This window comes from Pinus tabuliformis, chromosome 1_2, assembly GCF_031772625.1.
Source record: "Pinus tabuliformis cultivar Carrire ecotype Pingquan chromosome 1_2, CPIR1, whole genome shotgun sequence".
Lineage (NCBI taxonomy): Eukaryota > Viridiplantae > Streptophyta > Pinopsida > Pinales > Pinaceae > Pinus > Pinus tabuliformis.
In genome coordinates this window covers 700,630,663-700,645,177 of record NC_142298.1, presented here as the reverse complement: position 1 = coordinate 700,645,177, position 14,515 = coordinate 700,630,663, and the positions used below count along the sequence as shown (strand labels likewise).

Sequence of the window (14,515 nt, the reverse complement as noted above, 5' to 3'; positions counted from 1 at the left end):
ATGCTACCCCAAATCAACAAAGATGCCATCGTTAAACTGTACCAAGGTCCTTTTGAGAACAAAGAAATGATCCTCAAAGAAAGGTTGAGAACCATCAAGATGAACAAGGGTGAGGATGTATCTTCCTATCTCACTAGGATTCAGTCTGTCAGAGAAGAACTCGTTGTAGTAGGAGAAAATTCAGTTGATGACGAGCTAGTGCGTATGGCACTCCATGGGTTTACCAAGGAATGGCATATGTTCGTCCAAGAGGTTTCTGGCATGACAAGCTTCCAGATTGAGATCGCCTATCGAGTGATTTCACTTAGGAGGAGTTGAGGCTCAGCTTAGTTAAGAGCACTACCAACAGCAATGGCAAGAAATCAAAGGTGAAGAAAGAACAAGAGAATGTCGCTCTAGCAGAAAAAGGAAAAGCAAAGAAGGGTCTAGCAAGGCACAAGAATCTAAAGGAGAAAAGAAGGACCTGTCAAAAGTCAAATGTTTTGGATGTGGTGAAATTGGACACCATGTCAACGAATGTGCTAATCGAAAGAAGGACAAGAACGGGAAGCAGACAATTGATTCAACAAAGATAGAGGATTTGTCTTCCAAGCTGGAGGATGAATTTGCACTTATAGCGGCAGTATCCTCAAGAGGAGTATGACACTCCAGTATGCCATCTCAGGTAGGGTCTGTGGAAGGAGAAACAAGGAGATCTAGATCATATCCAAGGAGGGCATGATCAGTAAATCAAATCCAACTGTTGTGCATGTGATTTCTCGATTGGACCATTATCCTTGCTACGGGAGCCCAAGGATTAAAAGTAGTAGAGAGATTGAGCCTCACTATTGCAGTGATAGTAGCCGCGCAGGTGCATCATCAATGTGAGATCAGAGTAGTGCAACAATAACATTGTGGACAGTGATTGCTAAAGGATTTTCTTCACATAGATTTTGGGTTTCTCAGTGGCAGCGAAAGATCAATTTTATATGCAGCATAAGAGTGCAAGTTGCTCCAGGGAGGATGCAATCTCTCTACTAGTGCGAGTTAATTGACGCAGAGGAAGTTGTTGGGACAACGAGGTACTTTGCTAATCAAATCAATTTGTAAAGGAGAAGAAATTCCCAGTTTGTGGCTCGATTTTCCAGTGGCGGTTGTGGTTATTTCCAGCAAAGCAAGTTTGCCGGAGAGGACGCAGAACGATGTTGGAATGTAGTTGCACAGTTGATTCGGGATCTCAAAGGGAGACCAAATTGATTTAAAGGGGTCGAGTTGCTTCTAGGAAGTAAGATCAGCTAGCAGAAGTGAAGAAATGAAATTTACTAGAGGTTTGCTAATTTATGGCAACCAGTTGTAATATATTCCAATCACGAAGAACTTGGGATGTTGAAGTTTCTAAGTTTACTTAATTTAGAAACCCTTCATGCACTTTTCCTGATTTATTCCTACCTATTTGTTATTTTTTCTTTAACAAGTTATTTACAAAGTAAATATTGAAAATAAACACCAGTGCATGTTCAACATATTACAGATCAGCAACTAAAAGAAACAAGAACAAACACACCACATGACACCATTATTTTTGGACCAATGTCCCCGGAAAAACCCAATGCGGGAAAACCAGTGCAGCTATCTAACAGTTTTCTTATTAAGCAACATCAGAGTACAATCTGGGTGCCGAAATTGGCCTACCCAACAGAGAAATTCCTTAGCAGCTATACCTCACAGTTTGAGAGAAATCTCCTCGCTGAAACCCTGGAAAATCCTTCCGGCAGCTCTTTAGCACAAAACTGCTCCCAACCACAACGTTTGCCCAATGGACTGCGTCAGCCCCTCTCTGTCTCACGCTGGCCCTACGTCAGTGTTTCTAGGCCTCTGTCAGCCCCAGGAGGCCCTACGTCAACCCTGGGAGCCTCTGCATTAGCGGCACTGGCCCCTATAGTGCTCTGTGCAGCACTTGGCTGCCTCTGCGTGGCCCTGTGTGAGCCCTTGTTGGCTCTGTGTCACCCTCCTTGGCTGCTGCACTGCTCTCCCAGTACAATCTCTGCCTTCTCTGTTTCTCTGTACTCAATGCCCCTCAGCTGCTCTCCCGATCACTGATTCTATCTCTCTTAGCAAACCCCGCTCTAGAGAATAGAATCATTGATCATCTGATGTGTTCTCCAAGTGACCCTCAAGCCTCCTCCTATACTTTCACTGTTGACATCTCAATGGCCAAGATTAAGTCCCTAAGCAACGGCTATGATTAGATCTGGCTTGATCCATGTCTTTTGGACCACTCTAACACAGATTCATATTAATACACATTAATATTTTATTTTCCCTAATTTTAGACTTAGGGACTCCATTAAAAATATTAATTTTTTTAATATCTCTTGATCTGTTTAGAATCTGCCCAAACCCTTTCTGGGTATTGGAGATCTCCTGTTCCCCAACCTCTCCACCAAATTTCGTGGCTAGAGCACATCCGATGCTACCCCAAATCAACACTACCTCTTAGCGAGGACTGTGCTCTAGCAATACCCCTCACTGAGTATTACTCTGATCATCCGGCATCAGTACCTGTGCTGATGCTAGGCCTTCCTGCCCACCATCCTCTGCACTACTGCCTCCTGTACTGCTGCCCATGGTTTTTCCACTACCTGTTGCATTTGTACGACAGCTCCCTCTGCATCCGTGCTGCTGCGGGTCCTTTCTCCCAACACTGTATCCGCACTGCACCTCCTCTCATCATGTTGCATCATGCTACCCACTGCTGCACTGCAACTCAGTTGCTGAGAAGTAAGTAATTGATCTCCCAACTGACCTCCCTGTTGGGCTAGAAAAACCCACTGATGCTGAAGCTCCCTCTACCGCTGACACATGCTCCCTCTCTCTGACCTCTGTGCTGCTGCAACACCTCCATGCATCTCGCATCGTTGCACAACTCGTTGTGCCTTTCTGCACTGGTGCAACACTCCTGTGCCTCTCGCACTGCTGCAGCCTGCTAGCTCTGCACTGTCTCGGGACTCCTGCACTATAGCTCTCTCTATCGCTCCATTTGCATCCGTCTCTACGCACATCAGCTAGTCCTACTACTCCTCGTCAAGGCTCCCGTAGCAAAGCCTAATCCAAGAGACTGGGTACCTCAAGGATCCTACCCCTCATTAACTGTAGTCCACCTGACTACAGCTCGATGTCTCCCCACTTCCGCTCAAGTGGCGTGTGTGCACTCATGGCATAGTCATCGTCTGTCAAAACTTCCTTCTTTGCCTGTGTTGGCGTTGCCTTAGTCTCGGAAGACTCCTCCCTACTCTTCTTCCTTGGGTACTGGGTCGCATAAGACCCATCTCCCCACAATGGAAGCACTTGATCTTGGAGAGATCTTTCTTCTTCCGCTTCTCCTGCTTTCCCTCAGATGCTAGGGCCACATCCTCCTGCTCTTGCTTGACCTTGATCCCTTTGTTGCTGCTACCTATCTTTCATTGTTGTCTGATCTCTTCCTAGTGAAGTGTTGCCCACATCTCGTCCCAAGGTAGGAGAGTCCCTTTGCCCAAGATGCTCTGCACAAACACTTCCCACTCTTCTGAAACAGCACTCAGGGTTGTCCTCACCATAAGCTCTTGATCCGGTGTCGCTCCTATAGCAGTCAACTGATCTCGGATCTCATTCAGTCCTCCGAGGAAGGAGTCAATCGTTTGACCCTTCTTCATATGATACGACCTCATCTATTTCTCGAGCAACATTCTTCTCTGCACAGAAGTATGCTGGTACAGGTTCTTGAGAGCCTCCCACATCTCAACTGTCGTTTCCTTCTCAACTATATGTGGTAACACATGATCCTTGACCCCGTCAAGGATAATGCACTTAGCCCTCGCCATCGCCTCCTCGTACTTATCCTTATCATTGGGGTCGACTGGGATAGCTATAACCTTCAAGGCGAAGTTCTTGACACGATTCCTGTCAAGCACTGATAAGATTCTAGCCTTCTAGACTGCGAAGTTCGATGCTCCATCCAGTTTATCCTGGTCTCTTACCCCGTGTAGTGCCATGACACTCCTCTACTTCCCTCCTGGAAGTTCTTTGTTCGACTCCTCTGGGTCTCTACTTCTCGTCTGTAATTTCTCTTCTGGACTCCCTCTGAGTCTTGATTTCCCTCCTAGAAATCTGTCTACCGGTTGTCGAGATGCCCCCTACTCTGATCGTCTTGTGCAACTGCACTGCTAATCCGAGTTCCTCGACTAGAAACCCTCAGTAACAACTCCTTTGGCCCTACTCTGTCAAGTACTGTTCTAACTACAGTACCTCACCATCTCCACTTTGTAATATTTCTGCAGCCTTCTAGACTCCAGCAACTGCCTCTCTCTAAACTGCGTCAACCCTTCTTTGCCTCACGTTGGCTCTACGTCACCCCAGATGGGTCTCCGTCAGCCCTAGGATGCCCTGCGTTAGCCCTCTGGCGCTCTACGTCAGCAACGTTGGCCTCTCTGAGGCTTTGCGCAACTCCCGGCTTCTTCTACGTGGCTCTAGCTAGCTATGTGTCACACTTCTTAGCTTTTGTGCTGCTAAAAACAGTTTCTGTCACTTCGGGACAGTTATTTTCTACTACTATTGCTCCGCTCAGCTAATGTCTTTTATTCTTCCGGTGATCTGCAATCATGCTCCGATACCATGTTGAAGGTTCTAAGTTTACTTAGTTTAGAAACCCTTCATGCACTTTTCCTTATTTATTCCTACCTACTTGTTATTTTTTCTTTAACAAGTTATTTACAAAGTAAATACTGAAAATAAACACCAGTGCATGCTCAACATATTACAAATCAGCAACTAAAAGAAACAAGAACAAACACACCACATGACACCATTATTTTTGGACCAATGTCCCCGGAAAAACCCAATGTGGGAAAATCAGTGCAACTATCTGAGGGTTTTCTTATTAAGCAATATCAGAGTACAATCTGGGTGTCGAAACTAGCCTACCCAACAGAGAATTTCCTTCGCAGCTATACCTCACAATTTGAGAGAAATCTCCTGGCTGAAACCCCGAAAAATCCTTCCAGCAGCTTTTCAGCACAGAACTGCTCCTGCAACCATAGCGTCTGCCCAATCTGGGTTGCGTCCGCCCCTCTCTGTCTCACGCTAGCCCTACGTCAGCCTTTCTAGGCCAAGGTCAGCCCCAGGAGACCCTGCATCAGCTGCGATGGCCCCTCTGGTGCTCTACGCAGCACTTGGCTGCCTCTGCATGGCCCTGCGTGAGCCCTTGTTGGCTCTGTGTCACCCTCCTTGGTTGCTGCTCTACTCTCCGGGCACAATCTCTGCCTTCTTTGATTCTCTGTACTCAATGCCCCTCAACTGCTCTCCCGATCACTGATTCTATCTCTCTTAGAAAACCCCACTCTAGAGAATAGAATGATTGATCCTCTGGTGTGTTCTCCAAGTGACCCTCAAGCCTCCTCTTATACTTTTCCTGTTGACATCTCAATGGCCGAGATTAAGTCCCTAAGCAACGGCTAAAATTAGATCTGGCTTGATCCATGTCTTTTGGACCACTCTAACATAGATTCATATTAATACACATTAATATTTTATTTTCCCTAAGTTTAAACTTAGGGACTCCATTAAAAATATTAATTATTTTAATATCTCCCGATCTATTTAGAATCTGCCCAAACCCTTTCTAGATATTGGAGATCTCATGTGCCCCAACCTCTCCACCAAATTTCGTGGCTAGACGACATCCGATGCTACCCCAAATCAACATTGGCAAGGCAAAAGTGTCTACTTTAGGGATAGGATTGGAGTAGTGGAGAACACCTTCCTCGCTAAGAGGGATTGTTAGTTTTTGGTAGCAGCGGACAGGTGTTCTAGTCTCTATGGTGTCTGAGAGGCTAATGAACACGAGATCTCCAAAACCCATAAAAGGTTTTGCAAAAAACGCCTTAGAAACACCTCAGTTAGATTAATTAGCCAATAATTAAATATTTCCTAAGTCTAACTTAGCAAAACCGGTTAATTAAATAGGATTAATTAAGGAAAATCGATTTTGCTCTAGAGACTTATGGATAAGTGAGTTGATGGAGTCAAGATTATCTTAGCCATCGATTGTGATTAGATCATAGTAGTTGGTTGCTCAATGAGAGATTATAAAGAGCAAGTTGATGGAATTTGGAGAGAAACACAACACACTTGAGAAAAAATCAATGTCCCAGTTGAATTGATTTAGCAAGGGCATAGTTGAAGCAGAGAGAGACACCAGCAGCGGGGTTTTCAACAGTGAGAAATTCTAGAGAAATTCTCAGGAGGTTTCCAGTATTCCAATGTGAGGAAGGGAGGTTGAGATTTCCAACAAAGAAAGGTTGAAGCAGGCAATGCAAGTTGCCAGTGCAAGTTAGCCAATCAGCCAGTGCATGTTTCAGAGGCAGCAATACGATTTCCAATTATGGGAGGTGATACAAAGCAAGTGTGAGTTGTCTCAGGAGAGCAGCGGGACACAGTGAGAGTGCCGTAACAAATTTCTGCCAGCTATGTGAATTTTCCAAAGTCACCAATGCGCATTTCTGGCCAACAGTGTGAATTGGCAAAAGGAGTGCGAGTTGGCTAGGTGGAGGTCGAACTAATTCGCTAGAGGGAAAAGGGATTTCCGAATTATTTTTCCAGTTGAGATAAAATTGCCAGAAGCTTTGCCAATGAATAGGCGAGAAATTGTATTCTCTATTTTGCTAAAGAATTAATAATAAAACCCTCATATGTTGGAGTGGTTTACCCTACATTGGGGTTTTTCGAGGGACGATCCTCTAAAAATATTGGCATCCAATTTTATGTGTGCATTATTTCTCAGTTCAAGTATTTGATTTTGTGAAGAATTGCAATAGTGAATTTATTGTTATTTGTCTTAATATTTCTGAAGACAATTAAGCTACATAAGTTAGACGATAAATGTCCAGTTACTACACTAAAAGCATCAGTTGGGCTGGGCCCAGGAACAAATAATTTCGCAGAACTCTCCTCTTTACGCCTCCTCCTCTGCTGGCTTCTTCATAAAAACATCACCACAATACAGTTATTTGGGGACTCTCTAAATGTTATAAACTGGATCAACGGTTTAGCTGCTTGCCAAAATCAAATCTTAATGAGAATTGTTGAAGAGATCTTATATCTGAAGTCCCTCTTTAACAGGTTTTCATTATGTCACATCTACAGGGAAAGGAACGAAGAAGCCGATCAGTTATCTAAGGCAGGTCTTCTACAGGATCCGGACAGCTGGGCGATAGAAGAAATATTACAGGGACAGTCCTTCAGATCTGTCCTGCCTCCTTATGATCAGTAGCATCTCCTCCAGCATTTTTGTTTCCGCTTTTTGTCTTCGGCTCATTATTAGTTTTGCGTTATCACGCTGTATATATTTCTTTGTATATTGATTTCCTTTTGCTGCTCCATATACTACCGGCTGTTAGTTCACAGTTTCCAGACTCTTACTATTTTTGTATAAACTCAGGGCTGATGGATACTATTTTATATGACTGTAATGGAGTTGTTTTCCATAATGGAGACTCCAGAATATGTTGTTTCTTTTCCCGATGTAATTGGTTCTACATCCTCCTCTTTGGAGGAAGACTCTCTCTGGCTATCTTCAGTTAAAAAGCTCCCTGCGGGTCGAGCTGTGACAGCTTCTTTAAGCCCTGCGTGGCTTAAGCAAAATTGGATCAAAACTTTTTCTCTTATAATAAAAAGTTGCTTTTTTCCGCGGAAAAAAAATAAATGTCCAGTTACTGCATTAGTGGAAAATTCACAAGAAAGATGCCTTGATCCATCAAATCCTTCAAAACATCATGTTGATCATCAAGAAGAGCCAGAAGGGCCTATCGATCTAGTGTACCCAATTGTTGTTCCTGAAATTAGAAAGAGGCCCACTTAGCTAAGATCCACTTTGCAAGAAGCTGAAAGACATGCAACACCACGTGGCTCCTTCAAGAAAACCAAGAGGCCAAAGAGGTATTTTGAGTATGCAACGTTAATGACTAATCTTATTCATTCTAAACCTTCCACTCACAAAGAAGCAGCTAGCTAGCAAGTTTGGAAGGATGCAATGTTGGAAGAATGCCAATCGATTATGAAGAATGATGTATGGGAGATTATGTCGAAACTTGAAGGAAAATCAGTGGTGACCTCCAAATGGATATACAAGATCAAGCATGCAGTGGATGGCAGTATTGACAAATACAAGGAACGATTTGTGGCTAGAGGGTTCTCTAAGAAAGAGGGAGAGGACTACGATGAGACCTTTGCTTCGGTTGCCAGGTACACTACCATTAGATCTATTATTTCTATTGCTTCCTCTATGAGTTGGAGTTTACATCAAATGGATGTAAAGACTGCTTTTCGTAATGGCGCAATTGAGGAAGAAGAGTATATCAAACAAACTCAAGGTTTTGAGGTTCATGGAAGAGACTCTCGTGTCTGTAGATTGAAGAAATCCTTGTATGGACTTAATTAAGCATCGAGAGCCTAGTATTCGCGAATTGACAGTGATCTGACAAGACTTGGTTTTTTATCCAAGAGTGATGTTAATCCAAACCTGTACTACAAGGTTGAGAAAAATGAACTTGTGATTCTAATATTGTATGTTGATGACTTATTTATGACAAGTGTGTAGCACCTAATTATTCGGTGTAAGAGGGAGCTTCTTCTGAATTTGATATGAACAATCTTGGGTTAATGCACTACTATGTGGGGCTAGAAGTATGGCAAAAGCCCGGCGAAATCTTCTTGGTCAAGGAAAATATATTATCAATATCCTGCAGAAATTTGGAATGATGGATTGTAAATCAATGTTGACTCCCATGGTCACAAATCTGAGAAAGTTGAGAGGCTCTGAGTAAGATTTGGTAGATCCTTCCATATAACAGAAGTTGATTGGCTTGTTGATGTATTTGGTTAACACTAGGGCAAACATTTGCTTTGCAATGAACATGTTGAGCCAGTTCCAGGTGGAGCCGTGAGAGATCATTGGATTGCAGCAAAGCATGTATTGAGGAATTTGTGTGCTACAGTTGATTATGGTTTGAGATATGTCTAAATCAATGATATACAGTTGTAGGGCTATGTAGATGCAAATTAGGCAGGAAGTATTGAAGATAGAAATAGTACCTCCAAAGGTTGCTTCAGTTTGGGTTTTGCTATGATTTGGTGGATGAGCAAGAAGCAAACATTTGTTGCACTTAGCACTATCGAGGCAAAGTATATTGCAACTAGCTACTCGCAGGATTGTTCGATCATGTGCTAGAACTGACCGTGATATATTGTGATAATCAGAGTTGTGTGAAGTTGACAGAGAATCCTATTTTCCATGATAGGTCAAAACACATCGTGATCAAGTACCACTTCATTCATGACATGGTGCAGAAGAGAGTCGTGAAGCTCCAATATGTCTCTATTGATGAGTAGAATTTTTATATTTTTACAAAGCCTCTGTCCAGTGTGAAGTTTGTATACTTCAGGAACAAGCTTGGACTTGTTGAGAACACCTCTCTCATTGAGAGGGAGTGTTGATGAGATAGCACCGTGGACTAGCATTCTCCCTGTGTCGTATATGACCAGAGTTACGAAGAATGGTCCGATAGAGGACAAACATTCTTCTTGTGTCAAGAATAATGACCAAAATTAGGAAGAATGGTCTTAGACGCCCATATTTACTCAGATAAAGTGTGGCCTTTCAACATCAAGTTCATTAGCATCAGAACCAAAATTACTCAAATTGAGTGTGGCCTTTGGTGATTCACCATGTGTCAAGCACCGACCAAAATAATGGTGAACCAACACTAGTCTGTATATTATGTGATAGATATACCAAAGTTATGGTGACAAGTTGATGCTAACGATGTGCTATGTGTCAAAGGTGTCGCCCATAATTATGGCTAATCTATCTTGTGTCAGAAGTATCAACCAAAATTATGGTGAGAATGCACCATGTGTCAAAGGTACCAACTAGAATGATGGTAGCCTATTGATGCTAATAAACCTACCATGTGTCAAAGTTACTAACCAGAATTATAGTAGTTGAATGATGTTGATAATATTGACGACTTGTTATAACCTTTTCTTAGAGAAATTTGTTCAAACGAAGAAAATTTGTCTAGTCATTATGAATACCTCCCTAGCTAAGAGGGAGTGTTGAATTTTCTAGCTATGGCCAGTCTTCATAATTTATATTTTAGCCCTTGTAATGTATAAAGAATTTGTAATACATGTTCTTCATGTCATTTTGATTATTTAGCCCTTGAAACAATTATTGTAAGACATGTTCTTCATGCTGAATAGTCAAGTCGGCCCTCCCTCAAGTCAAGTCAGCCCCAATGAAAAGAGACCCATTCATAAAGACAGAACACTATAGAAAGGCATTTGACCTCCTCCACAAAGGCACCATTCGACCTCTCACAAGAAAGACAGTTTCTGAACATTCAAGCGAATGACAAGAAGGACAAAGATCATCTTTCTCTCTCTCTCTAATTCACATATCTTTCTCTCTACCTTGCACGTATGCTTCTGGGTCGTTTTTTGGGCAACATATTCTGGGCAGGCTGAACTTCTGGGCAGACTGGGAGGCTGAATTTCGGCCTATGGCAAATCAAATCAGGACGAGTTGCAAGGCAGATTGAAGGCTTGACTTGAGGGTTGGAGACCAAGTTTGACCATAAGCTTTGTTGAACGGTTTGACCTTATAGTTGACTAACAGAATTAGATGCATCTCTTGTTGAACTGGATTGTTTTTCTAAGAAAAAGATTGTTGGGTTTTTCCCCTCAGTAGATTTTCCCGAGGTAAATCTTGTGTTCTCTTTCTGCATTGTGATCTCTACTGTCCTTATGGTTTTATAATTTAATTTCTGAATTGTAATTGCTTGATAAATTCGAATTGTTAAAAGAAGATCTATATCATTAGAAGTAATTATCAGTATTTCAGAAATATTGTGTTTCTATCTATTGCACTTGAAAACTCAACACTTAATTTCTCTACTTATTGACTCTATTATCATCATTATTTGGCATCCTTCCCAAGTCATATTCCCTCTGTGACTGAATTAATTTATATAAAGTAGTTGATTTCTATTAGTTCATGTAGTGAGAAACTTAGCTAGCCAAAATCAATCTGTTTATGTCAAAGCCTCCACAAGATTTATCAAATTGGTATATATATATATAAAATACAATCATCTTAGAGATAAATGAAATCATTCAACTCTAATGGATCATCCATACCTGGACCAAAAGGCGTGACGTTGCACTGCAAATCTGACCATTTGTCCAGAAACACCCGAACATTGCCCACTCAGCCGCTGGTGTGCCATATCAACATAAACATTCAATCAGATGAATAGGCAAATATAAAAAACCAATTTTACTTGATCTAATTTGTAGTATCAAACAAATCCACAACCATACTTCAGAGGGAACAACCATTTTCAAAAATAGAAGCCTCCATTAATCAAAGAAGATACTCACTGTAGACTCAACAGTCAGAAGAACACTTATTGTCAATAGCTGTGTGAAATATGAAAACTCCATATGATTATAAAACAAACAAGCCAAACAACCCTGAAAAACAAACTTTGATAGAAGATAAAAAGAAATAGATATACTTCAACATATTTTTTTCTTTTACTTTGCACTTTTAATACAAAAAAAGACACAAATTATTTGATCAAGACATACACGGAGACTAACTTGCCAACGAAGCAAAAGAGGTTTTTGACAAATAATAACCTTTTTCAATGTCTACATCCTCGAAAACAAGGATTGGACTTTTCCCACCAAGCTCCAATGATACTGGCTGTTACGGCATAAAGAAATGTCAGAAGCCAAGGGAGGAATTTGAAAAATAAGAAAGAAACTGAAATTGTTATTTGCAAGAAGCCTATATCTGTACATTATACACACCAATAACGTTCTAATGCATCGTAGAAGCCAAACTCCTACAAATGACTAGGCTAATATCTAGTTTATCTAGGTAACTTGGCTAATATATAACATGCACAGTTCTCAAAGTCTATATTCTTGTTTATTGTAGTACATTCACTGGACCACCAGTGAAGAAAAATTAGGCTAATCCATTAAACCAATTCTATATATTAAAATAAGAGACATATAAAACAAAAACAAAACAGAAAGTCAATATCCCATTAAAAGATTATTCTACTACAACTTAAAGTGCTTTGCATTCAAGGTACACAACTAGACTAACCTTTGCAGTGCCGTATCTTACAAGAGATAACAAATATCAGTCAAACATTAGGAAACATAACCAATATGGTTCCCCCAAAATGGGAATCATGTAATATGGCCCGGAGATGGAACAAAGTGAGGAAGTTTAAACAGATATCCTTGAATAAGAAACAGAAAGACATAAGGAAGTTGTTAATGAAAACACATGGTATATCATTAACTATGGGCTTGTAAGTACACTTGTAAGAAATTTTGCACCATGTTACAAAAATTGAGGACTCTCTATAGATCAACTTTCAAGGTATCTCACCTAGGTGATATGTGATGTAACAAACAAAACTCTCTATGGGAGTTATAAATTACAAGTGCCACCTAGATGTAGGAGTTACAAATACACTAGATGTCAAATTCTACTAAGGACAAGAAGTACAAACGACAAATTCACTATGTGTGAAATAGAAAAGACACCATTGAATATTTACAATACAATACATGAAAACCATTCGAAGTATTCATCAATTCCTCCCTGCTTAAGATGAAATTGACCCCAACTTTTGTTGTAGATGGGGGCAATGCAGCTTGAACTTGTACCGGGACATCCAACTTGCTTGTGAACGAAAAATTCATTTTTTAATCTGGGTATGTTGTAGCATGTTTATTTCCAAAGGTCCTTATCCTGGTATCTTTAGTTAATTGCCCCTGTTTATTATTTGATGACAACTGAATATTCTGCAAATATATATTGAATAAGAAATGATTTATACAAAGGGAAGAATGATCCTTACAAAAGCCTCATGACAGTCCACTTATATGCATTGATCGGTCACAAGTTGAAGGGGTCTGTAGTATGTACTCTTTGATCTGTCATTAAATTAATTATATCATTATTATGTTTATAACATTGTCGCCTTCTTAAGGAATGCTTTCTCCTCAAACCATAGTAAATAAGGTTCTCTCTAGTTGAGCACGTTCTTGTGGTGGAATGAAGTTTATCTGTTTTTAGGGACGTTTTTGAGTGTCCGTGAGGTGCCTTTATATTGTTTGTGTCATAGTCTAAGTTTTTAGACCTGATTGTTTAACATGAAAGTTTTATGCTTCTTGGCAATATATTTCCCTTGTTTCCGTTCTATGTTTGATTGTGTTTCTTGCCCCCTTTTTATTAATAGTAACGAATTCTTCTTGAGAGTGGAACCTTCAAAACCATAAAATTTATAGTTTTGAACTTGCAATTAAACTCCATAAATTATTCAAGGTTGGTGGTATAATTTCCCAATTGCATCAACCATTCTACACCTAGCACCATATCCTTCTCTTTTGTTGATTTGGGGTAGCATCGAATGTGCTATAGCCAAAAAATTGGTGGAGAGGCTAACGCACATGAGATCTCCAATACCCAGAAAGGGTTTGGACAGATTCTAAACAATTTGGGAGATATTAAAATAATTAATATGTTTAATGGAGTCCCTAAGTCTAAACTTAGGGAAATTAAAATATTAATGTGAATTAATATAAAACTGTGTTAGAATGGTCCAAAAGACATGGATCAAGCTAGATCTAATCTTAGTCGTCGATTAGGGACTTAATCTCAGCCGTTGATATGTCAACGAGAAAAGTATAAGAGGAGGCTTGAGGGTCTCTTGCAGAATACACCAGAGTGATCAACCATTCTATTCTCTAGAGCGGGGTTTGCTAAGAGAGATAGAATTAGTGATCAGTCGCAGCAAGGGGCAGTGAGTACAAGGCAGAGAGGTAGGGAAAGTGTCGAGAGACCAGCACAGAAGCAGAGAGAGGCAAACGCAGAGCCAGAGGGAGCCAAGCAGAGGCAGCAGAGACTGTGCAGAGCCAGAAGGGACCTGCGTCATCCACACAGAGGCTGCAGGAGTGACGCAGAGAGCTAGAGAGGCTGCGCAGAGCCTCAGTAGGCTAACGCAGAGGCCAGCAGGGCTGATGCTGGGCTTCAGATTGTACTGGAGAGGGATTTCGTGGAGCAAGCTTTCCGAATACTTGTTTCCGAAGAGAGGTATTGCTGCCAAAATTTTTTATCTCTGTCGGGTTAGCCAGTTTGGCACCCAGTGTACTTAGAAAAGCGCTGCTTAATAATAAAACCCTCAGATAGTTGCACCAGTTTTCCCGCATTGGGTTTTTCCGGGCACAACAGTTAAAAAAGAATGGTGTCATTTGTTTGCTTGTTTCTGTTTCCTTCAGTTGATGATCTGTAATGTGTTGAGCATGCACTTGTATTTATTGTCAGTATTTACATGGTAAATAACTTGTTAATTAACAGAGCAAGCAGGTAGGAATAAATCAATAAAGTGCATGGAGGGTTTCTAACTATTAGACT

General features: G+C 41.0%; 1 protein-coding gene across 3 annotated transcripts in view; it reads right to left on the bottom strand.

The window, feature by feature from the left end:
• LOC149207665 (aminoaldehyde dehydrogenase ALDH10A9, peroxisomal-like) overlaps positions 1-14,515 on the bottom strand; it is a 247,041-nt gene that overhangs the window by 51,343 nt on the left and 181,183 nt on the right. For all 3 annotated transcript variants that reach the window (XM_089395820.1, XM_089395821.1, XM_089395823.1), the window contains 2 exons: positions 11,716-11,782; positions 11,212-11,288 (listed from right to left, as the gene is read on the bottom strand). In XM_089395820.1, coding sequence (XP_089251946.1) covers positions 11,212-11,288; positions 11,716-11,782 — 144 coding nt within the window. The remainder of the gene's footprint in view (positions 1-11,211; positions 11,289-11,715; positions 11,783-14,515) is intronic.